This window comes from Sus scrofa, chromosome 15 (assembly GCF_000003025.6).
Source record: "Sus scrofa isolate TJ Tabasco breed Duroc chromosome 15, Sscrofa11.1, whole genome shotgun sequence".
In the NCBI taxonomy this organism is placed as follows: Eukaryota; Metazoa; Chordata; class Mammalia; order Artiodactyla; family Suidae; genus Sus; species Sus scrofa.
This window is the reverse complement of record NC_010457.5, coordinates 139,524,226-139,546,891: the sequence shown is the minus strand read 5'-3', so window position 1 is coordinate 139,546,891 and position 22,666 is coordinate 139,524,226. Positions and strand designations below refer to the sequence as shown.

General features: G+C 61.7%; 3 protein-coding genes and 1 long non-coding RNA gene across 4 annotated transcripts in view; 1 reads left to right on the top strand and 3 right to left on the bottom strand.

Moving 5' to 3' along the window:
* Positions 1-4,699, bottom strand: part of RNPEPL1 (arginyl aminopeptidase like 1) — a 9,065-nt gene extending 4,366 nt beyond the window's left edge. Inside the window, 5 exon segments of the mRNA XM_003133801.3 lie at positions 204-355; positions 810-950; positions 4,074-4,222; positions 4,225-4,330; positions 4,333-4,699. Coding sequence (XP_003133849.2) covers positions 204-355; positions 810-950; positions 4,074-4,222; positions 4,225-4,330; positions 4,333-4,617 — 833 coding nt within the window. The 5' untranslated portion in view covers positions 4,618-4,699.
* DUSP28 (dual specificity phosphatase 28) lies at positions 7,444-10,064 on the bottom strand. Its single transcript, XM_003359711.4, has 2 exons — positions 9,048-10,064; positions 7,444-8,840 (listed from the first exon to the last, which is right to left on the bottom strand). The coding sequence occupies exons 1-2, from the start codon at positions 9,438-9,440 to the stop codon at positions 8,712-8,714; spliced, it is 522 nt and encodes a 173-aa protein (XP_003359759.1). The 5' UTR covers positions 9,441-10,064; the 3' UTR covers positions 7,444-8,711.
* Positions 12,779-14,940, bottom strand: LOC100627387. The gene is made up of 2 exons (XR_297806.3): positions 14,754-14,940; positions 12,779-13,867 (listed from the first exon to the last, which is right to left on the bottom strand). It is a non-coding gene; the product is annotated as an uncharacterized LOC100627387 (long non-coding RNA).
* Positions 15,031-22,666, top strand: part of ANKMY1 (ankyrin repeat and MYND domain containing 1) — a 46,568-nt gene continuing 38,932 nt past the window's right edge. The window contains 4 exon segments of the mRNA XM_021075943.1: positions 15,031-15,219; positions 15,683-15,833; positions 17,356-17,545; positions 20,043-20,186. Of these exon segments, the coding sequence (XP_020931602.1) occupies positions 15,700-15,833; positions 17,356-17,545; positions 20,043-20,186 (468 nt within the window). The 5' untranslated portion in view covers positions 15,031-15,219; positions 15,683-15,699.

Genomic DNA, 22,666 nt, shown 5'->3' with positions numbered 1-22,666 from the left:
CTGAGCAGGGGGCTGGGGGGGGAGCCCCGCCTCCAGGTCTGGGGTACGTGGGGGTGAGAGGAGCCTGGCCGGCCTGGCCCCACTGTGGGCTCCCCAACAGGGCAGCCGCGGACTCGGGCCGCACAGCCACGCGTGCTGGCATCTCCATGAGGCTTGGACCCCGGGCAGCGGCAGCGGCTGCAGGAAGCAAGAGGCGGCCCTACCTGGGCCCGATGTCTGCCGGCTGGAGGTCCCCGGCCACGAGGGCCACGAGGTAGGCGGGCACGGGGTGCTCCATGTGGAAGCGGTAGACGCCCTCCTCCTCCACGTAGCTGCTCTGGGTGGCGCTCATCAGCACCTGCACCCCCGTTGGGGCCTGCGTGCGAGGAGGCCCCGCCCATCAGGGCACCCCGAGTCAGGTCCCTCATGTCCCCAGTGGGGACGCCACAGCCTGAGTCAGGACACCCTGCGTCCCCACGGGAAGCCTCACGTCCCAGGTCAGGTGGCTGCACCGCTGTCAGGGACCCTCCCATCCCCATCAGGGACCCCCACGCTGTTCGGGGAACTCGAGCTCCTGGTCTGCACACTCTTGCCCCAGTGGGGAGGTGCTGCCAGGCTCGGGCCAGGACCCCCGGGCTCCGGCCACTCCAGGTGAGCTCTCCCCTCTCGGGGGCCTGCGGCTCGCCCTGGGCCAGGGCCCCAACGCCATCGGACTGCCCTCTCGCACAGTGAGGAGGGGGCTCCTTCTAGGCCAGTGGTCCCAGGGGCAGCGGGCGGGGGCCAGGTCAAGGCAGGGAAGCGTGAGGAGGAGGGGCTGCTGATGGACTGACCTTGACCACCGCCGAGTAGGTGCACTTGACCGCGGGCGTGTCAAAGCACGGGAAGAAGGAGCGGTTGCAGACAGAGTGGCCCTGGGTGAAGACAAAGGGCTTGGCACTGCCGTAGGTCAGCTCCGGGTCCAGCCACCAGATCTGCAGCGGGAGTGGGTGGGCATCAGCCGACAGCCCCCGGGCTCTGGCCAGTCACGCCCTCCCCACAGGCCTTCTGGAGCCCCGTGCAAGGAAGGAAGGCGCCCAGCGGGCGGGGGACCAGGCGGCCCTGCCCCACTGAGAGCAGCATGTGGGGCACCAGGGCACCCCTGCCAGCCCCGCCTTGATCCCTGGAAGCTGGACAGAGCTCTTCCAGAGAGTGAGGCCTTGGGAAGTGACCCCATCCCACTGTCCGGCTCGGGCTTCCAGGCCCAGGGCCATGGGGGCAGCAGCAGGAGATAACGGAGCAAGGAAGGGTCAGGGGGAGGCCTGATGGGGCTCGTTCACGGCCAACAGCAGCTCCTGGGCACCAGGGCTTGCCCGCTGTGGGCAGGTGGGGCAGCTGACCCGGGTGCCCTGCGCTTCATCCCCAGGGCCAGGCCTCCGTCCGGGCAGGAGGCCCCCACCTGGGTCCAGGCTCTGCCAGGCGGGAGCAGACCCCGTCTCAGCCAGGAAAGGGTGCCACGGACGTGGAATCGTGCGGAGGCCAGCATCCTGGGGGCCTCGCCTGCTGGGAGGGAGCAGGCAGGCCGGGGCCCAAGGCCACACCTAGGGATGGGAGGGACCCCACAGGGAGATGGGCCCCAGGCCAGGGAGCTGAGGCCAGGTGCTTAGAGGACAGGCTGGAGTGGAACAGCCTCGTGGAGACCACTGGCCCTATGTCTGGAAAGTGGCGGAAGACCCCTCGACGGCCGCCAGCACCCAGCTGCCCACCTCCCTGCTGGGCCAGGCTGAGGCAGCGTTGCTGGGCCCCTCGCTCAGCTGCAGGAGGGCTGGGACCTCCCCTTATGACCTGGCTCACAGGGTGTCCCTGGGATGGGCTTGGGGACGAGGGGGACGACGCCCTTCAGGACTTCCCTGCCTGAAAGCCACCTCCCCTGCGCAGTGCTGGTGGTCCGGGGAGGTGCCGGAACAGGCGTGCTCCTGGGAGGGTGGCGCTGCCTCCTGCCTCCACGCCTGCTGGATGCCTCTCTTGGGCCAGCTCCCCCCCAGATGCCAGGGCTGGGCCCCACCCCCGTAGGGAGCCCTCCCCTGTGCCCTCCTGCCCACCACTGCCACTAGCTCTGCCCAGAGCCATTTCAATCCACCCCTTCTCATCTCCACCCAAGCATTTTGGAATCTCCAGGAAAGTCAGCACGGAGCCTGGCGGCTGGCGGGGGCGGGGGGGGGGGGTGTCCTGCCCAACCATGGCCATTTTGCAGGGTCCTGAATCTGCTCTCCCGCTGCCCTCCTGCCCCAAGGACAGCACAGTCATTGAAGCAAACTGGGCTGTTCCTTGTCCACTCAAGGGACCAAAGGCACACAGGTCCTGCCAGGGCCACTGTGGAAGGACCCCAGTCCCCCGCAAGTGACAGGTCTGTGGACACCACTACTCGCCACTGGGTGCTGTCCATGCGGAGACGAGAGAGGCAGGGACCCCAGGCCCAGGAGCAGCTGCTTTCCTGCAGACCCCAGATCTCAGCGGATCCCCAGACTTGGCAGGGCGGCCTATCCAGTTCCTGCAGCCCCAGCCAGGCCACTGTCAGCGTCCACAGGCTTCTTCAAAACTTCCTTTTGCCGCTACATCTCTGCCCTCTCACTCCCGGGGCCAGTGGCGCTACCGTCCCTTTCTGCTGAGCCCCCGGGGCTACCTCAGATGTTCAGAAGGCCCGTTTGGGGAGCCCGTTCAAGAATGCAGACTCCTGAGCCCTGCCACTGAGCTTCTGGGGCTGGGACCCAGGAATCTGCATCAAGGAGACGCCAGAGGACGCGGGTTCTGCTGCGGGCAGCCCTTGGCTCCCACTGGGCACAGGCCCCCGAGGTCCGGCTGCTGGGGGCAGGGTCAGACCAGCAGGGTGGCCTGTTACAGGCCCTGGTGCCCACACTCTGCTGGTCTTTGGTGGACCAGACAAACAGGCTCCAAGTTTACAGATCAAAGTCAGGGAAGACCCAGCTCCCTTTTCTCACTGCTGTGGGGGAGGCCCTGGCTGTCAGAGGGCAGCAGGCTGCCGGGGCCACCCCAGCCGGTGAGTGGCCAGGCCAGCACACGCAGCAAAGCTCCCAAAGGAGGGGAGGGGGCAGGGCCTGCTGAGGGCTCCTGGGAATGACGCAGGAAGTCCGCAGGTGTGTGTCTGGTCTAGGCTCCTCCTGTCCAGATGTCACCTTGGTGGCCCCTGGCCTGATGCCTCTGCGTCACTCGCCCATCACCCTGTCCCTTTACATGCCATGGGTGTGACAGGTGGGGCCTTCTGGGGTCTCCCAGAGCTGTGTGGGTGTGTGCGCTCACGCACACCTGTGTGCGGGGTGGGGGGTCGTGTCACAAGTGTGCTGTCTGCACGGGACAGGAATGAAAAGTCCTGCTCCATCCTGAAAGCCCCACCACGGTGGAAGAATGCAGCGGCCGCTGCACCCAGCCTGGGCCACCCAGCCTTCTGCTGAGCCCCCCGGGGGCAGAGGGAGCTCCATGCCCAAAGCGCTGGTGTGTGTCTGTGCTGGGAACACGCGGCCACCCAGCTGCAGCATCTGCCAGTTGTTGCCCAGGGCCCAAAGCATTAGAGCCAAGCAAGCCCTCTCTGCCTGCTGCTCTGGCAGGTCTGGACCTCACGCCACCTCCAGGGAACAGAGGGGCGCCCACAAGTCCTTTGAAGGCTCAGGTCACACGGAGGCCCTTCCACATCTGACACTCTCAGTGCCAGGCTTCAGCAGATGTCTGGCTTGGCATGTGCTCACCAGATGCTGCCCTGGTCCCCAGGCAGAGATGGTCCCTGCCACCTGAACGCACAGGCTTCCGTGGTGGCATGCCGTCTCCTGTCCCCACGGCCTGTGGCCAGCACCCAGCACCCAGGCTCTCACTGGGTCCAAGGCACCTAAGGGCTCTCCGGGCACAGCTGGGAACCCCTGCAGGCGCCTGGACAGGACTCCAAGGCCAGGTCGGGGAGCGCCCCTCTGGAGCCAGGCTGGCCCCACCCCTCGGCAGGTGCCTCCGGCGCACAGCCCATGTTAATGCCCCCTAGCCTGGCGGCGCCTGAAGACGACCCCGCGCCCCGCCCGCCGCTCCGAGCGCCCCCGCCCCCGCCCCGGACTCACGGCGGGGGCGTCGGTCGAGGTGTAGCGCAGGATGACCTGGAAGGGCTGGTGCGCCTGCAGCTCGGGCGGCAGCGTGACGGTGAGCGAGGAGCCGTAGTCGGTGAACGGATCCACCCGGAAGGCCAGCGGGCAGCAGGCCGCCTCCGCGTCGGCCGTCTCGGGAAAGCGGGCAGCGGGGGCGGCGGGGCCGGCCCCGGCCCCGGCCCGGGGGCGCCGAAGGCGAAGGCGCAGGGCGGCTCGGCCGCGGCGCGGCGGCGGCGGCGGGGGCGCGGCGGAAGGCAGCCGAGTGCAGGCGCAGGGCCGGGTGCGCGTCGAGCACGAGCGCGCGGGGCGCGGGCCGCAGCGCGCACAGCTCGAGCACCAGGCAGCCGGCCAGCTCGCGCGCCTCGGGCCGCAGCTCCAGGCCCAGCTGCAGGTGGCGGAGGCGGAAGAGCTGCGCGCTGGAGGCCGAGGCCACGTCCAGGGCGGGCGGCGGCTCGGGCGGCGGGCGGGCGGGCGCAGCCTCGGGGCCGGACGCCTTGCGGCAGCAGCACTGCGCCGCCATGGCCGCCCGCGCTAGGGGCCATCCATGGGCGGCGGCCGCGCGGGGCCGCGGGCAGCGGGCGAGGGGCGCCGGGCAGCGGCGGCGGCGGCGGCGGCGGCGGGGCGCGGGCACAACAGGAAGTCGCGCCGGGAGCCGCCCGGCCCGGCCCCGCGCCGGCGCCGCCCCGCTCGGGCTCCGCTCGGCCGCCGCCGCCGGGGCGCTGTGCGCGGGGAGCCGCGGGCGCCGGGGAGCTGGGGGTGGCGGGCGGTGAGCGGGGCTGGGGCCGCGAGCCCGGGGCACCGGGGGGCACCGCGTGTCGGCTGGGGAGCCTGGGAGCTCCGCTCGGGGCCGGGGGCGATGGGCGCGGCCCGGGGCGCAAGGCTGGGGCCGGCGCTGCTGTGTGGGACGGGGCTGCTCCGGGTGGCCGAACGGCCGTAAGGTCTCCCCGGCCCTGCGCGCTTCCTACCCGGCCCGCCCCCGGGAGCCGCCAGGAGTCGGGAGGGCTGCGGCCGGCCAGGTGCCTGCGGCAGGGAAGCCGGGAGGTGCGCATCGCGCGCCCCGGGCTAGTCGTCCATTCGGGGCCCCAGCGCGGGAGGGCGCGAGGGAATGGTTCCCGTACACCCCCCCCCCGTGAGGCCGGTGGCCTGTGCGGCGTGCGTGGAGGGCATGCAGCTCGGGAGCCTTATGGCCGCGCTGTCGGGTAGTGTGGCTCTTTGGATTTTCGTGAGCGGTTCAGTTCCAGTTGTGCCAGCCGAGGCCTCCCTGTGTGCCGGGAGGGAGGGTCGTGTCTGGCTCGTGGCGGCCATAGTCCACAGAGCAGATGGCCCATCCTCATGGAAAGTTCTGCTGGATGTTGCTGCCTTGAGGGCTGGCAGGGCCCTGGATGGAGATGGCTTAGGAGGCGTGTGCTGGGCAGTAACCCGACCCCTGGTCCATCCAGAGACCTGGGCCCAGAGGGGAGGGGAAGGCTGCCGACCAGCGACCAGCGGGGACGCTCACAGGGCCAGCGTCAGGTGGGTCTCAGCGCTGTGGTACGAGAGGGGCCACCAAGATGTTGCCGTCATCACCCTGGAAGGATCCAGGGCTTTGGGGACCCCCACACTCCTCTCTCCCCTGCTCAGTCGCCACGTGGCGAAGAGTGGGGCCTGACTCACATTGCCCTTGACCCTTGAGTCAGCCCCGAGTGGTGGTTAATCCTTCTGGAGCCAGTGCGCCCATCTGTAACCGAGTGTGGGGCCTGCTGGCCTCCCCAGCGTGGGGGCGGGGCAGGAAGGCCGGCGAGGGCAGGAATCATGTTCACTGATTCGGAGCACAGGCACCACGGCATCTCAGTGTTCCCTCTGTGCCATCCTAGCTGGGGGGGCACAGCCTCCTTATCAGGACCCATACCCCAATCTCACCAGTCACCCAAGGAGTGGGTTCGGTTCTGTATCTGAGACTCAAGACGGGGGAGAGCTGGGGTCTGATGAGTCCTGGGTGCCCTCAGGCGGCCCAGCGCCTGCCCACATGCCAAGGGCAGAGCATTTTAGACGGCACTCCCAATTTGACCAGCCTTTTGGAGCCCCCCTCTCCCAGGCCAGTGTAGCTGGAAGACCCCTCATGAGGACCGCGTGTGGCCCCCACGCTGGCCTGCCCTCGCCACCCTCAGGTAGGTCTGCCAGCTACCTGGGCACTCAGGGCATGCTAACATCCGAGCATCTTGCCCTCCTGGTCCTCTGCACTTGGGGAAGCAGGGGTTGGGTCCCATCCCTTCTCTCCGGGAGGGCTCTGGGTGTCTCCCAGCGGCCGGTCCTGCGCACAGGAGAGGAGAGCAGCGGGGCGGTTACCCCTTCTCCCGTCCCCACCCTGGGAGCTAGCACCCAGGGGTCAGTCCTGAAGGAGCAGGCGGGTGTGTGTGACAATGTTCAAGCCAGCCCGAGACGCTTGAGAACTGCGAAGGCCACAGCGTCTCTCCGCTCTGCACCCAGGCCCTGACGGGGTGCAGGCAGCGCCTTCAGTGCTGGGGGCCACTGCCCTGCTGACAGAGCTCCAGGGTGACGGCGGTGTGTCCCCTCACCCTGCCCCCGTCTCCCGGGGAGAGGAACCTGCAAGTCAGAACCACCAGAGGCTGGGATTCGTCCCGTAGGAGTTTTCACACACCAGCCTTTGCGGGATCCCATCCTGGCTGGCTGGGATGGGCTGGTGCAGGTGACACTCTGCCTGCACCCCAGCCGTCTGGATGCACACGGACTGGACACCCTGTTCAAGGAGACTGGCACCAGGGAGGGAAGTGGGTTCCTGCCTCCCCTGCTAGCAGGTAGATGTGGAGCTGGGGGAGCTCCCAGGAAGCCAGCTCAGGTGGGGGCTGTGTGGTCCCTGGGACAAAGGTCCCAGGATACCTGGGCCTCAGGTGGAAGGTTCTCAGAATGGAGCTGGTGAAATGAAAAGCTGTGACCCAAAGACGTCCTTCAGCTGCGCCCAGGCTGACGTCCTTGTGCCCCTGTCACCCAGGGCCAGGTCAGCAGGTGAGGGGTGGCCAGCAAAGCTACCATGAGCATGCAGGATAAAAATCTGGGCTCAGGCCCTGGCTTCTGATGCCCTAGCTGGTTTTGGTTTTTGTTTTCTTAGGGCCGCACCTGTGGCATATGGAAGTGCCCAGGCTAGGGCTGAATCAGAGCTACAGCTGCTGGCCTACACCATAGCTCACAGCAACGCCAGGTCCTCAACCCGCTGAGCGAGGCCAGGGATTGAACCTGTGTCCTCATGGATACTAGTCAGGTTCATTACTGCTGAGCCACAACAGGAACTCCCTGACTTCCTAGGTGGGCAAACCGTTCAGCTTACCTGAGGTTACAGACAGAGCCATTTGGCGCCTGCCAAGTGGAGACAATGGCATTTATTGTTGGTGACGAAGTGACGAGCCACCACGTAGCCATCTGGGGCTCCGCAAGCCACCGAGGCATCAGGGGTTGCTCTGCTGGGGGGGCGGGGTGACTGATCCTGACTTTCACAGGGCAGCGGGGCTTTGCTGCTGCTCAGTGGGGCCAGGAGGAATATTCTGGAATTCAGGATGCCTCCCAACACTGCTGGGTTGACAGGGACGGCACGGGGCAGTCTAGCTAACGTAGGCTCTTGCAAAGACCCGACCTGAGGCCCTGGCTGAGAGAGAGTGGAAACAATAAGTACCAACTGCAGCATTTTCGTCATTACGTTGGGATGTGCATCTCTGCACGTACTAACCAGGGCGAGGTTACCTGTGACGCATGTGTCACCCAGTGTTTCTTTTGCTCTTTGCCCATCTTACTTGAGAGGTGCTGATGGTGAATTTCCTAGTATCGTCTTTGGCCATAGGACGTCCAGGTGAGGTGCCCCTGATCCAAAGGGGGAGTCGACACGCTCAGACGTGTGGGTGGTCAGTGCACTGTCGGCATGGCCGTGGCTGCAGGATGTCAGGCCAGGCCTTGATGCTGCTGCTCAAACTGGGGGCCAGGCAGGTAGGATGCGGGTACGGACACGGAGAGCCGCAAGGGTGCCCACCCTCACCTGTGTGTTGCAGCAGCTACAAATATGGAAACCGAGGGCCCTCCCCTGCTGGATCCCATGTTGGTTCTGTGATAGGGCCAGTGTGGGACTGGGGAAAGCCACTGTGGCTTGAGCAGGTGGCAGCCCCAGATGTCCTCCCAGAGTCCCCCGCATCCGAGTGGAAGGCAGCCCTGGTCAGGGTGCAGAGGCTGCGAGACTCCTGACCTTGGCTACCCGGCCTCCATCTCTCTGTAGTAGATATCTTTCTGGCTAAAATTCCTGAAGCTTTTTTGTTTTTTGTTTTTCTCTTTGTCGGCCGCACCTGCAGCGTATTGAAGTGGTTTTGATGTTCCCGACCGAGCCCTGTCTAATAAACCTGTGATCTGGGGAGGAGGGGTCCCCAGTTCTCTCCTAGGGGACACACTCCTGCACTACGGTCAAGAGGGGCCAGAGACCGTCAGGAAGTTGCAGAAAATGAAAATTCCGTGGGACGTGAAGCAGGAGAGGCAAAGAGCACCCTCCCGTCGGTGCACGAATTACCTCTTCCCCACCGGACGCCGCATCAAACTCCGAGCGCGGTGCTTTGGGGCTGGGCCTTCCCCAAGGCTGACCGACTAGGGCTCACTCGGGCCCGCGGGCTCTCCCGGCAGGAGGGACTGGGACTTCAGGGCCTCCTCGTACTTCTGGAGCTGGGCCCAGAAGCCCGGGTTGGGCTCGGCCACTGGGCGGGCGCTCTTCACGGCCTGCAAACGAGGGGCTCAGGCTGCACACACCGTGCGGCGCTCGCTGCAAGTCCGCAGACGCCCCCACGGCCCGGAGGCCCCGCCTCCACGAGCGGGCCCCGCCCCTGCCCAGAGCCGCGTCCCGCCCAGAAGAATCTCTTCCGGTTTCGAGGTCCGCCCTGACGGAAGTTCCCGCCGGAAGCCCCGACCCCGGAAGTCCGGGCTTACCTGGAAGGCCCGATCCAGGCTCAGGCCGCCGTGACGCATGAGGTAGGCGGTGCAGACGGCCGCCGAGCGGCTGCGGCCGTTCTTGCAGAAGACGAGGCAGGCGCCACCTGCGCGCATCGCGGCTTCCATGGCGGCGCAGGTGGGCTCCAAGTGCGCCAGCAGGTCCTCTGCCGGGTCGTCGAATACGGGCACGCGCAGCTCGGCCACGCCGGGCGCGCGCGGCCCGGGCTGCTGGCGCGAGACGTTGACGCACAGGGTGACGCCCGCGCGCTCCAGCATCGCCTGCGCGGCCGCGGCGCGCGCGCTCCCGAGGAAGAGCGAGGGTGCGACGCGCACGAACGGCGGCGGGGAGGCCTCGGCAGCTCCGCGGCGTTCGGCTTGTTCTGGGTCCATGACCGGCGCCCGGGCACCCACCCCGGAGACTATTTTGAGCCGTCGGGCGGCCCGCCTGGCACCGCAGGGCCCTAGAGGCTAGAGGCCTCCCTGGGCCGCCCCGCCCCTCTCCCGGCCGGGTTTTGGCCGAGCACAGGCGGGGCACACCCCCAAGGCTCTGGCCGCCTCCTCATTGGTCAGGCCCAGCCGGGGCTGCGGCCGTTGCCTGGCCCCTTGACCATTGGGAGACTCCGATTGGCCGTAGCGGGGTGGGCGGGTCCGGGTTGTTGGGAACGAGCCTCAGGGCCCGCAGGCCCGGGCCGCGCGGCTTCAAGGCGGGGCTGCGCAGGTGGGCTTCTCCAGCGGTGGTTGACGCGCCCGGTAGACTGTCACAGATTGTCACCTGTGCACTGACCGCGTTGTTTTGTTGGTGGCCACCTTACGGAGTTCTCTTATAACTGCAGTGCCAGCTGAAGTGCCCTTTAGTACAGCTGTTTACTCCTTTTTGTTACCTGCCTTCTAACAAATCACCCTGTAATTTCTGCACTTTAATTTTCCTTTTATGGTGAAACATGGTTTATATGAAATAAAACTATTTACCATTAGCTTTTCAACGTTTTTACATAGTCCAGTATTTTCGTTTTTATTTTTCTCAACTATTAATTTTTGGGTCATTACTGTAATTTTTAAAAACTAAACTTTAGGGAGTTCCCATCGTGGCACAGCGGAAAGGAATCTGACTAGGAACCGTGAAGTTGCGGGTTCGATCCCTGGCCTCGCTCAGTGGGTTAAGGATCCGGCGTTGCTGTGAGCTGTGGCTCTGGCGTAGGCCGGTGGCTATATCTCCGATTAGACCCCTAGCCTGGGAACCTCCATATGCTGCTGGAGCGGCCCTAGAAAAGACAATAAAATAAAAATCAAAAACTAAACTTTATACAGCTGCTTTTTTTTTTTTTTTTTTTTTTCTTTTGAGGGCCACACTCGTGGCTTATGGAAGTTCCCAGGGTAGGGGTTGAATCGGAGCTACAGCTGCCAGCCTACACCACAGTCGCAGCAATGTAGGATCCAGGCCACATCTGTGACCTACACCAGAGCTCACAGCAACACCAGACTCAACCCACTGAGCAAGGCCAGGGATCAAACCCGCATCCTCGTGGATACTGGTCGGTTCATTACCACTGAGCCACGACAGGAGCGCCTCTACAGTTGCCTTCTAAGAAGGCTTCTTCAGTAGGTGTTTCTGCTCTGCTGTCAGACAGCAGACAACTGGTTTGACAGTTTCAGTCAAAACTGTCTTGTAGTTCTTTAAACTGCATTTAGTTATTGCAGTTTCAGTTCAATTCTAATAACAGTAAAACATCTCTTCTGACTCATTTCCATTAACTACTTAAGATTTGCCGTCCCTTCTACCGGAAAGTATTCTCCAGTTATCCACCCCCCGCCCCCCACCCCACCCCGCAGGACTGGGTGGTCTGGCAGAAGAACCTGTACAGCCTCTCTGGGTGATTTTGATTCTCTCCATTCCAGCTGAAGCCTTCAAGCATCGGTAACTGTCAGGTCTTTTCTGCTACCCGGGGCTCTTCATTGGCTGCAGTCCTCACGTCACCACGGGAAGGTCTTCGGAGCATCCCCCTTTGCCCTAAGGAGGGATTCCGACTTTCCTAGGATGGGAGTCCAGTTTGCCCAAGTTTCTGGAGGCCAGCCAGCTAGGTGGAGATGCCCTGTCCCCCTGCTGCAGAAGTGGGCATCTCATTGCCTCCATCGACCAGGGACGCCTGCCCCCCATGACTGCTTCAGGAAAGGGCTTGGGCTGTCCTGTGAACCAAAGAGGAGAGAGGGGCTTGGGGGCCTCTGCCCTCACCTTGTGACCTCAAAGGGAAGGAAGCCTAGATGAGAGCCAGATGGGAGAAATGGTCCCTGACATTGTTGGGCCACTGGATCTAACCAGATGCGAAGGACCTCCAGCCTCTGGACGGTTTGGTTTCCTGACAGCCTATCACCCTTCACTGTTGGATGCTGAAAGTGGGTTTTCTGTTTCAAGACCTCTAAATGATACCCCAAGCTCCTTCACCCCACTGAGTTACTGAATCGGGGACAAGCCATCCTAACTCGCAAATCCATTCTCTCCACCTGGAATGCTGTGCTTTTGGGGCCACCTTCTTCTGGCCTTGGCACCCACCTCTGGAGAGGAGCCTGCCAGCCTTCCTCGCTGTAGCCAGAATACGCCTTCTAAAAGTGTTTCTGAATGTTGGTCCCGACTCAGCAAGTTGTGATCCATTAGTGGGTTGGGAAATCAGTTTTGTGGGTCATGACCCATATTTTTTTTAATTTTTAAAATTTTTTGCTCTTTAGGGCCGCACTGCATATGGAAGTTTCCAGGCTAGGGAATGAATGGGAGCTGTAGCTGCCAACCTACAGCACAGCCACAGCAACACTGGGTCCGAGCTGCATCTGTGACCTACCCCGCAGCTCCCAGCAACTCTGGCTCCTTTACTCACTGAGTGAGTGCAGGAATCGAACCTGCATCCTCATGGATACTAGTTGGGCTTGTTCTCATTGAGCCACAATGAGAAGTTCCCCAAATTTTACTTTTTAATAAAATGGTATAGAAAGGAGTAGACTACATGAAAACGTTAGGTACATGCACGGAACAGAGTAAGTTTTTCCTGGAAATGTTTGGAGTTATGTTTGTACTGAATCATGATACAAAATGAGGTATTACAATGAGTCCCAGGCCAGAAGTCTTGAAACCTCTCATTCAAAGCACATATTGACTGCACTGCCCTCTGTTTATAAATGTCTTGCTGGGAGTTCCTGTTGTGGCTCAGTGGTGACAAACCCGACTAGTATCTCTGAGGATGCAGGTTTGATCCCTGGCCTTGCTCAGTGGGTTAAGGATCCAGCATGGCCGTGAGCTGTGGTGTGGGTCGCAGACAAGGCTCGGATCCCGTGTTGCTGTGGCTGTGGTGTAGGCTGGCAGCTGTAGCTCCAATTTGACCCCTAGCCTGGGAACCTCCATATGCTGCAGGTGCGGCCCTAAAAAGTTAAAAAAAAAAAAAAGAAAGGTCTTGTTGCTTCTGTCTTTAACTTGGTGTTGAAAGCCCCTCCTGCCTTGGTCTGGTCTGTCACCCTCTCCGTCCCCACCTGCCCAGCACACCGCGGCCCAGCGGCTCTCACAGTGTGGTCACGTTTCAGGAGCATCTGGGAACGTGGTAGAAATGCACATTTTCAGGTCCACCCACTGGGGACCTGCTGCATCAGGACCTCTGGGGTGGGACTCAGGAAGCTGTGTGTCACCACGCCCTCCTTGTGATTCTGATACCAGATAAATCTATCGTGTAGTCAGTCTAAAACGTCACTTAAAGCAGAAAAGGCAAAACAATTTTTTTATCCACTTACCCCGAATGTGTCTTGACCCCATACGTGTCCTGTGGATCCACTCCCTGTCCTCTGGGGAGGGACCCTAACACCCGCTCCCTCCCGCAGGGCGCCGAGGCGCTGCTCCCGGGCGCCAGGGCCCCACTGCGCCTCGCATTGTGCCTTCCTTCCCTTCCTGTAGACCAAAGCACTTGAGAAGCAATCGGCCAGCAGAATCCTTTTGAAGTTTTTACATCTTTCCCCAACAATCTTTGACAGTAACCCACCTGCATCCCCTTTGATTGCAGTTTTTATGTTCCTGTTGACTTTTCAAAGCCGTCACCTGAATTTTCATAGAAATGCCACTCTCCTTCCCGAGACACTTCGTCAGCCGTGGCAGGTTTGGCTGGCATTTTCGGATCTGCAAACACCAGAACTGGTAATATGAGTGGCTAACTTGCTGAAAGCCAGTCGTCCTAAAGATCAGTTTGCTGAATTACTAATTTGCTGAATTTACCAAGTTTCCCAATTCACAAAAAACTTTAAAAACTAAGATTCTTGAATACCGTAAGTGAATATTAATATGTTTTTCTTATGAAAACATTCTTTTTGGATATACTCTTTGGTGTCATTTAGGACTTGTATCAACTTATGGAACTAGGGCTTTTAATCTTTATGTGCTTGGTTTTTCAAAATGCCAGTGTGTATGCTCTTCTGAACAGAGGCAAGACCTCGGCATTTCACGTTGCTTTTTCCGGCTTTGCGAGGTTTGCAGGCCATCTTTTCTGTCGAGGCCACATTCTACTGTTGAGAGTTGTTTTGCCGTTCTCACGAAATTGTCAGATTTGCCAAAGCCGCCCCAAGTCCTTTTAGTTGTTCAGAGCCTTCCACGCTGGGTCGTATGTTGGTTTCCCAGAGTCACTGCTGCAAAGCATCACAAGAAACTGGATGGCTTGAAACAGCTGGTGTTTGTTTTTCTCTCTGTGTTTGTGTCTCCAAACCTCCCTCTCCTTGTAAAGACACTAGTTGCTTGGTTTGGGGCCCACTTGGATCCAGTGTGACCTCTTCACGTGATGATATCTATAAAGACACTGTTTCCAAATAAAGTTATCTCAGGGGTTAGGACTTCGGCTTATCTCTCGAGGGGGGACGCTGCTCAACCTCCCTTAGGCTGGGGTTTCTGAGTGGACTTTCTTCCTCTACTCACACATGAGTTTTAGAGACAGCCCAGTTGTCTCTGCTCCGCCCCCCAGGCTGCAGGTGGAGCAAGGCAAAGAGGGGACCTGAGGGAGAAGCGTAAGAGGTAAGGGGGTGTCCAGGAACTGGGGTGGGGGGCTGAGAAGGGAGAAGAAAGGTGAATTGGGAGGCAAGCTGCAGGGCGGAGGAAGCAACCCTGGAACCCGGAACCGGCACGGCTGCCCCAATCCGGCCACTCCAGCTCCTGGGGGAAGGGCCTGGGCGTCACCTCTTCTTACCCCTTTCCCCTGCTCTAAGGGGAAGTCTGGGCGGCGAACCCCACTCCTGCGTCTGCACAGAGCCCCCGCCCTCTCTCTCCAGGAGTCCCAACTGCTTCAGCTGCGAACGTCCTTGTGCTGTTTCCCACCCTTGCTTTTGCGAGCACTAGTCCCGTTCCCTGAAATGTGCGCTCTCTCTTCTGATCAGAGAGCTCCTACTCATTCTCCAAAACCCTACTTCGGGATCCTCTCCCCATAAAGGCTTCCCCAGTGACGCCTTGGTCCAGGCAGCTCACCCATGAGCCCCTGAGCTGCCTCGCTGTGCCTTCCACATACACTGACTGAGGGCAAAACCGGCTTTGCAGGCCGGCAGAGCTTGATCAAACGTCGGCCCTGCGGCGTCCTAGCGCGTGACCGTGGCAACTCAATTTACCCCTGTGCCTCAGTTTCCTCACGGGGGAGCTAGGAACGCTGACTGCTACCCCCACCCCCACCCCGGGGAGCCCTTGACCCAGAGGCGGACCCGACATCCTCTGCTTGACCTCAAGATGGGTGTCGGAGGTGGAGACGGCCGGCCGGGGCTCAGCCGCCCAGGTGGGAGGCTCTCAGCGGGGCACCGAGTGCGGGCAGGCGGCGGCGGCGGCGGCGGGGGGCAGCCCAGGAGCCCTGTGAGGTCACAGAGCCCAGCCCCCTGCCCAGCCCAGGACGCCGGTGGGTGTGGCCGGGCAGGGGCGGGGCCTCGGGTGGGGGCGGGGCGGGCCGGGCCGGGGGCGGGGCCGGGCCGGGCCGGGCGTGGGGATTGGCGGAGGCTCAGAGCCGCAGCGGGCGCGTGCCCGGCGGGCTGGTTTCCCGGGAAACCTGACGCCTGCTCCCAGAGCCGTGCGGAGTGGAAGCCGGCGAGCCGGCGGCGCTGCGTGGGTCACAGCCCTGCGCGGCCCCTGCGCGGTCGGTCGAGGTCTCTGAGCTTCGGCGCGGCCCCGCGGCAGGCGGTGAGTGAGGGGCATCCCTGAGCTCCGCGGAGGCGGCGGCGAGGGCCTGTGCGTGGGCTCTACGCCCCCCGGGCCTGGTCTTCCTCCTTGGGTGGGGCGAGGAGGAGATTGGGGACCCCATGTGAGTGAGAGGTTATGCGTGTGGGGTTGTGTGGGGACCGTGTCCCGCCCTGGCGCCCAGGCTCGTGAGGGAAGGAAGAACACATTGGCTGTGGCCCCAAAACGTGGTCCTAACTTAAGGTCGTGGGACGGTGGCCCAGACGGCGCATCCTGTGGTTGCAGGGACACCCTCAGGGCACTGGAGAAGGTTTTTTTTGGGGGGGGCGAGGTTTCCAACAGGATCGGGGCATTGGGCCTGTCAGGGGAGGGGCCTTGTTTCTCTGAGGCCCATGGTGCTGTGGCGGGGCTGTGGGCGCCCTCCAGGAACCCTGAGGGCGAATGTGGGTCCCTGCTTTGCCTCCAGGTTGGAAGAGGAGAGACATGGCGGGTCGCTGTTCCTTAGACTCGTACTATGAAATCCCACATACTATCAGCTCTGAAAACCAGGTGGAGGAGAGGCCCAAGGGGCCTCCGGCTGCCGGGACCTTGGAGAGCTCCATGCTGGATGCCAAAAGGTGCGGAGACCCCACCGGAGCATATTATTCGAGAGGGCGAATCGGTCCCAGCCTCTCTGCTTGGCTTGTGGATGGCTGTCCTCTCTCTGACTTCTCCTCGTCTTCTCGCCGGGGGTTTTCCAGTGTCCAGACTCCCCCCTTTATAAGAATGACAGTCACACTGGGTTAGGGCCCCTGTAATGGCTTTAACCTGGTTGCCTCTGGGAGGATGCTGTCTCCGAACCAGTCACACGGGACTGGGGGACTTTGGACTCCGGCATATGAATTTCAGGGCTGGGAGGGGAACACAAGTCAACCCATAACTACAGGTACGAAAAAGAAAAAAAAAAAAAACAATTCTGAGCCCCCAGACTTTATCAGTGTTGCTTGTGGGTCTCTATTCTTCCTGGCTTCTGTCTATGGACAAAAAACCATATGGCAAAGAGAGATTTTTGTGTTTGCAGCAGCCAAATCCTTTTCTTGTTGGGCAAGTGTGTTGTTAAGCCTCGGTGGCTCATGTCTGGCATTTGAGGGCCGGCGAGCGGAGGGGCTCAGAGTCTGAGGCTCCGCCCAGGCCATCAGCCTGACAGTGGCACAGGTAAACCAGAGACACCCCACCAAACCTCCCCCAGAGAGCGCTTTAGAGTGGGGAGGGATGTGGGTGTGTGTGTGATGGGGCTGGGAGTGAATTCACTTTTAAGTCAGGATATGACTTTTTAGTTTATTTTATTTTGTATCGCTCTTTAGGGCTGCACATGCAGCATATGGTATATGGTTCCTGGTATGTGGTGCCCAGGCTAGGGGTTGAATTGGAGCTGCAGCTGCCGGCCTACGCCACAGCCACAGCCATGCGGGATCCGAGCCTCATCTTCAGGGATAGTAGTTGGGTTCGTAACCGCTGAGCCATGAGGGGACCTCGAAGTTGGGGTGTGGCTTAGATCGCAAGGGCAGGGAAGAAGCATGTTCTCTGGCACAAGCTCTGCCCCTTGTTGTGTGCGCCCCCATCCCGGCATCCTGCCATCTGTCTGGCCATCTTCCTGGTTGGCTCGCTGCCCTTCAGGCGGCTCCCAGATCCCTCCTGGCCTGAAGCGCCCTCTCCTTGTTGCGATGCAGTGTCTGCCACCTGCCCCGCCTCTGGGCAGGTGCTGTGGCTCTCGAGAGAAGACCCTGCAGGGTGGAGTGCACTCTGGGTGCTGGGGGAGGGGGGAGACAAGGCTCCCCAGTCCCGGCTGGAGTGGGGCCGCCGTCTGCTTCCAGGCAGGGGGCTGGCTGGGCTGGGGAGGGCTGCCTGGGCCTGCCTCCAGGGCCCCGCAGCCGTTCCCTTGTCAGATAGACACGAGGCTGGCTCACTGCGCCTTCCGCCTCCTGGGTGAGCCTGGCAGTCACTGCTCGCCCCCCTGCCAGGCCTCAGTTTCCCTGGAGAACATGGGGAGCATCTCAAATGGCCCTGGGGGTTGTCGGATGGAATAGGTGGCGTGTGGCTCTCCATGGCACTTGAGACCCTCAGCCAGCCTGGGTCTCCCCCTCCCCCTGCCCTTCCTAGACGCATCCCAGAGGCCCCAGAGGGCGAAGACGAGGAGTCTGAGGGCCCCCTTAGGGAGCAGGACCTGAAGGAGGCCTACATCCCGCTGGTCCGGGGGCTGCAGGAGTGGCAGGACGGCTGCATCTACCGCGGAGAGTTCGGGCTGGACATGAAGCTGGGATACGGGGAGTTCTCTTGGCCGACGGGCGAGGTGACGGCTTCCTTCCTCCCCAGGCTTGGCCGGCTGCGGCCTGGGCCCCTCCTGGGAGGCTGTGTGGGAAGCTGTAGGCCCCCTGGAGGGAGGGGTGGCAGGCTGATGTCTCCCTAGTGGAGAAACGCCCGGAGAGACTCGGAGGTCGCGTCCACGGTCTGCCTCGGGACGCTGTGCCTTGAGACGGTGAACCTTACTCTGGTTGTGAATTACGATAGTGAGTTGTGTGCAGGTGAACCTGCCGCGTGGCGAACGTCAGACAGAGGAAATGGCTCATCCCGAAGACAAGACGGAAGCACTCGCCTTGCAGCAGGCTGTGTCAGGACCACAGGGGCCCCAGGGGGGCCTGTGGCCGATGCCGTTTGCACCCCCTGGTGTCCCTCCAGGGCGGAGCAGGCAGGCAAGCTGGGTAGCGTGCCTCCCCCACCCAGGTGGGGGGAAGCCAGGTCCCAAAGGCTTCCCAGCGCTGTGCCGCATCCTGGCCAGCTGCAGCTGAGCTGGGGGGTTCTGTCCCGCTGCCCTGGTTGTGTGGCTCAGCGGAGACTTAAGTGCATCTTTTGTTTGCAAGTAATCAAAACTGGGGGGGCGATGTAGGGGTGTGTGTACTTGGGGGGTTATGAAGTCCTCTGGGGGAGCACAGGGGACCCAGAGGGCAGGACATCTGGCACTGATGCTCTCTGGGAGGCAGGCACTGGCTGGCACAGCCTCCCGGGGGCCAAGTGAGGTCCTGGCCTCTGGGCTTCATTCTGCCTCTGGGGCCGCGGTTTCTCTGGTTTTGTGCCCAAGGCTGGGACGCCTGGCCCGGACCCTTGCTTTGGGCACTTAGTCTCCCCAGTTCAGAGCAGAGCCAGGCGGGGAGAGGAGCAGGGGTCCTGTTATGGGGCCCGGGGAGTGGGGGGCGGGGAGGGGCGGCATCAGGAGCAGCTGCAGGAGAGGCGGGGCCTCCAGACCTCATGAGACCAGGACAGAGGCCGAGCCGGCCGGGACCTGAGCCCGTGCCCAGCTTCTGCCAACGAAAGCATCGTGACGTGGGTGGCCCAGACGCCGAGTTTTGTCCTGCGTCTGTCCCTCCAGTCCCGGGCTGCGTTCTCTCCTCCCCAGCACTGTGGTGCCCACGGGTCCCACAGCTCTCGTTCGCGGTTGTGGGGGGGTGGGGCCTGCTCACCTGTCCTCGGCCCAGGCTCCCCCATTGTTAGCCCGGGCCGGGGGTGGGGGCTCTGGGTGCCCTGAGCAGGTGCTCCTGCAGCTACGGCAGCTCCTGAACCAGAGGCCAGGAGGACAAGAGGGCAGGACCAGCCGCGGGGGCGGTGGCCTTGAACACGCCGGCTGTGTGAGGGCGGGCCCCCAGCGTCACCCCGTGACATGGATGCAGGTGGGACAGGGGCAGCCCGCCCTCTGTGTGCCCTCACACTGGCCGAACTCTCAGGAGTGGAAACTGGCAGAACCAGTGCTGTCTGGTGGGAGTGGAAAGACCTCTGGTGGCTCCTGTAACTGTGGCGTCCATCCCTGGGGCCTGTCGCCCTGGCTGGGTCCAGGGGCTCCTGTGACTCCATCAGGCTGTCCCACATCCCCATGGACAAGCCCACAGGGTGGTGTTGGTGACACACTCCTTCGAGAGAGACAAGGCCCCAGCGGACGCTGATGTGTCTGGGGCTGGGTCCTGTGGCCAGACCCAAACCAAGGCTGGGGCGGGGGGTCAGGAGTCCTTCCCAGGCCGGGCTTGGTCCCATGGGGCTGGGGGTCTGGGGTCAGTCCCGCCCCAAACCCAGGGCCGTCGGTTCCATTGTGGGAGGAAAGGGGGGGACCCTGAGCGGGCACCGGCCCGTCCCGCTGGTGCAGGGGGCTCTGAGCGCGCAGGCGGCCGGAACACCCCGTCTGACCACAAGAGGGTCAAGTCTACAGACGGAAAAATGCTTGGAATGGACATCGTGTTCTTTGTCCCCTGGGGCTCCAGTGGACGGGCACTTCCGACAGAGCCACCCCTGGGGCTCAGGACAGGAGCACAGACAGGCGCACATCCGTGGCCTCAAGAGGGAGGAGTTTTAAATCCAAACCACGCCTGCGTCCCCAGCCGGGGCCCATGGCCTGCCCCAGGGCTGCGCTGGTGACCCCGGGGTAGCGGTCCCCCCTCCCCAGGCCCGCCTGTGTCTGTGGACCCGAGCGGGGCCAGCAGGATGAGGCAGAGCCCATGCGGGGCTCCTGACTGGAGACAGGCCCCGCCCAAACCCGGGCCGCGACACCTCCCCAGACGTCCCCAGCTCGGCCAGGGCACGAGGGGTGGGGGCAGAGCACGGCCATCGGGGGGCCCACCGCCTGGCACCTGCTCTGCGTGACTGGGGTGACCACCAGCACTTGAAGGGGACCCAGGGCAGCCCCCACAGTCCCCGTCCATTGCGCCCAGGCCTGGAGGCTCGGCTGGGAGGCCGTTCTGGAAGGTTCTGGGGTGGTGAGGGGCAGGTCCTCAGACACCCCGGGTCACCGAGCGCTCTGTTCACAGTCCTACCACGGGCAGTTCTACCGGGATCACTGCCACGGCCTGGGCACCTACACGTGGCCGGACGGCTCCAGCTTCACGGGCACCTTTTACCTCAGCTCCCGGGAAGGTTATGGCATCGCACGGCGGCCGGCGAGGCTCTTCCAGGTGAGGGCCGGCCGCGGGGCCCCCGGGACGGCAGCCTCGCCCCGGGGGCTGGTTTCCACGGCGAGGAGTAGCTTCCTTCTTGCTGTGGTGATAGTTGTTGTTGTGCTTGGGCTTGTGGTGGTGGTGGTGGTGGGCGGTGACGACAGTCGTGGGGGCCCCTGGAAAGGAAACGCGAGGAGCATGGACGTTGGTCCTTGGCCCGCCGAGAGCCGGGCGGGTGCTGGTGACGCGTTGCGCCTCCTTCGGGTGAAACGATCAGCCCCCTGCAAAGGCTTCCCTTTCCGCCCCGTGCGCCGGGCCGCCCTGCGCCCACCGGCTCCCTGGAGCGCGCTCTGGTCTCGCAGACGCGGATGTACCCCCAGCTCACGTCCCTCCGGCGTGATTGACGGTAAAATTCACTCACTTTGACGGAGTTCCAAGAGTTTTGACAAGCGGAGAGCCGGGTCACTGCTGCTCGGACCAGTCCCCTCCCAGGTCGTTGCCCGCGCCCTCCCCGGTCCCTCCCCACCCCGCTCCCGGCCCTGCCCTTCTTGCCTGTGGCTTTCCCTTTGCAAGAAATGCCATATTGGAGTCCCCGTCGTGGCTCAGCGAGTTAAGAACCCGACTAGGACCCATGAGGACGAGGGTTCGATCCCTGGCCTCGCTCAGCAGGTAAGGATCCGGTGTTGCCCTGAGCTGTGGTGTAGGTCACAGATGCGGCTCGGATCCCGTGTTGCTGTGGCTGTGGTGTAGGCTGCCAATTCGACCCCTAGCCTGGGAACCTCCATATGCCGCAGGTGCGGCCCTAAAAAAAAATGAAAAAAAAAAAAGAAATGCCATATTAATAAATCAGGCCATGTGTGGACTTTTGAGTCTGCTGTCTTTCACTTGGCAAAGTGCGTCTGAGATTCATCTGTGCACTGGTGTGTAAAGAGCTCCTTCTTTTTATTGCTGGGTGGTTTTCCATTGGGTGTGGGTGTGGGTGTGAGGGGGAGTGTGTGTGTGGGGGTGTGCATGTCTGTGTGGGTATGTGGGTGTCTGTGGGTGTGGGAGTGTGGGGTGTGGGCTGAGTGTGGGTGTGAGTGTGGGTCGGGGTGTGGGTGTCTGTGGGTGTGTGTGTGAATGTGTGTGTGTGTGTGTCTGTGGGTGTGGGAGTGAGTGTGAGTGTGGGGTGTGGATGTCTATGGGTGTGTGGATCTGTGTGTGAGTGTGAGTGTGGGTGGGTGTGAGGGGGAGTGTGTGCATGTCTGTGTGTGTGTTGGGGTGTATGGTGTGGGGGGGAGTGTGGGGGGAGTGCGTGTGTGTGCATGTGTGAGTGTCTCTCTGTGGGTATGTGAGTGTGTGTGTGTGAGTGTGCGTGAGTGAGTGCATGAGTGTGAGTGTAGGAGGGCGTGCGCCTGCAGATCCTCCTGAGTTGCTGGTTCTGCTCTTCGCAGTCCAGTCTCCGCCTCGCCCTCCAGCCCTTAACAACGGCTAGGCTGTCTTTTCATCACTGGAGTTTCCCCTTTCACATAATTTCCTAGAAATCGGACCACACAGCGTATAACGTGTTTGATTTCTTTGGTTCCGGGCACGGTTCTTTCCAGAGTCATATGTTTTTCGCGCGTTTCAAGAGCTTGTCTTTCACCCTGCGACAGTGTTCCATCATCTGGATATGATGCAGATTTGTGTTGATTCACCGACAGCTGCTCCTTTGAGTTCTTTCAAGTTTTTGGTTGTGACAAACATGTGATTCTTCTGAGAACATTTGATTTTAAGTCTTTAGTGCACATATGTCTTTATTTTACAAGTGGGGGTCGCAGTCTTGTGTTTAGTGTGTGATAAACTTATGAGAAACTGCCAGATGGGTTTTTGTTTATTAGTTTGTTTGTTTTTTCCTTTCTCTCGCTGTACCTGTGGCATATGGAGGTTCCCAGGCTGGGGGTCGAATTGGAGCTGTAGCTGCCCGTCAATCCATAGCCACAGCAACTCGGGATCAGAGCTGCGTCAGATCCTTAACCCACTGAGCGAGGCCAGAGATCAAACCCATATCCTCATGAATACGGGTCAGATTCATTACCTCTGAGCGACAGCAGGAGCTCCCAGATGGTTTTCCAAAGTAACTGTACCATTTTCTGTTTCAACCGTCAAATATGAAAATGCTCATTGCTCTGCTTCCTTGTCAACACTTGGTGTTGTCAGTTACAGAAATTTTGTTCGGCTGCACCCGTGGCACCGTGGACATTCCTGGGCTGTGGTTCGAATCTGAGCCCCAGCTGTGACCCAAGCCACTGCAGTGACAGTGCCAGGTCCTTAACTCACTGTGCCACAGTGGGAACTCCAAAATACACGTTTTAAAAATGGGACAAGGCGTCATCAGTTCATGCTGATGTCTCCAGTTGCAATTTAGGGCTGCAGAGTCTGCGCACAACAGCTGTCATGTGGTCCCCGCCTAGCGTTTCTCTTGGTTGCAACGGCCTTGGTTTCCAACGTGACACGCTTTCCCGGCTGTTTTATTCCAT

Bases quoted from the DNA above. Each gene is read 5' to 3' on its own strand.
- DUSP28 (XM_003359711.4), bottom strand. From the start codon at position 9,440: ATGGACCCAGAACAAGCCGAACGCCGCGGAGCTGCCGAGGCCTCCCCG. The intron at 8,841-9,047 runs GTAAGCCCGGAC...CCTCGTTTGCAG, and splicing joins GCCTGGATCGGGCCTTCCAG to GCCGTGAAGAGCGCCCGCCC.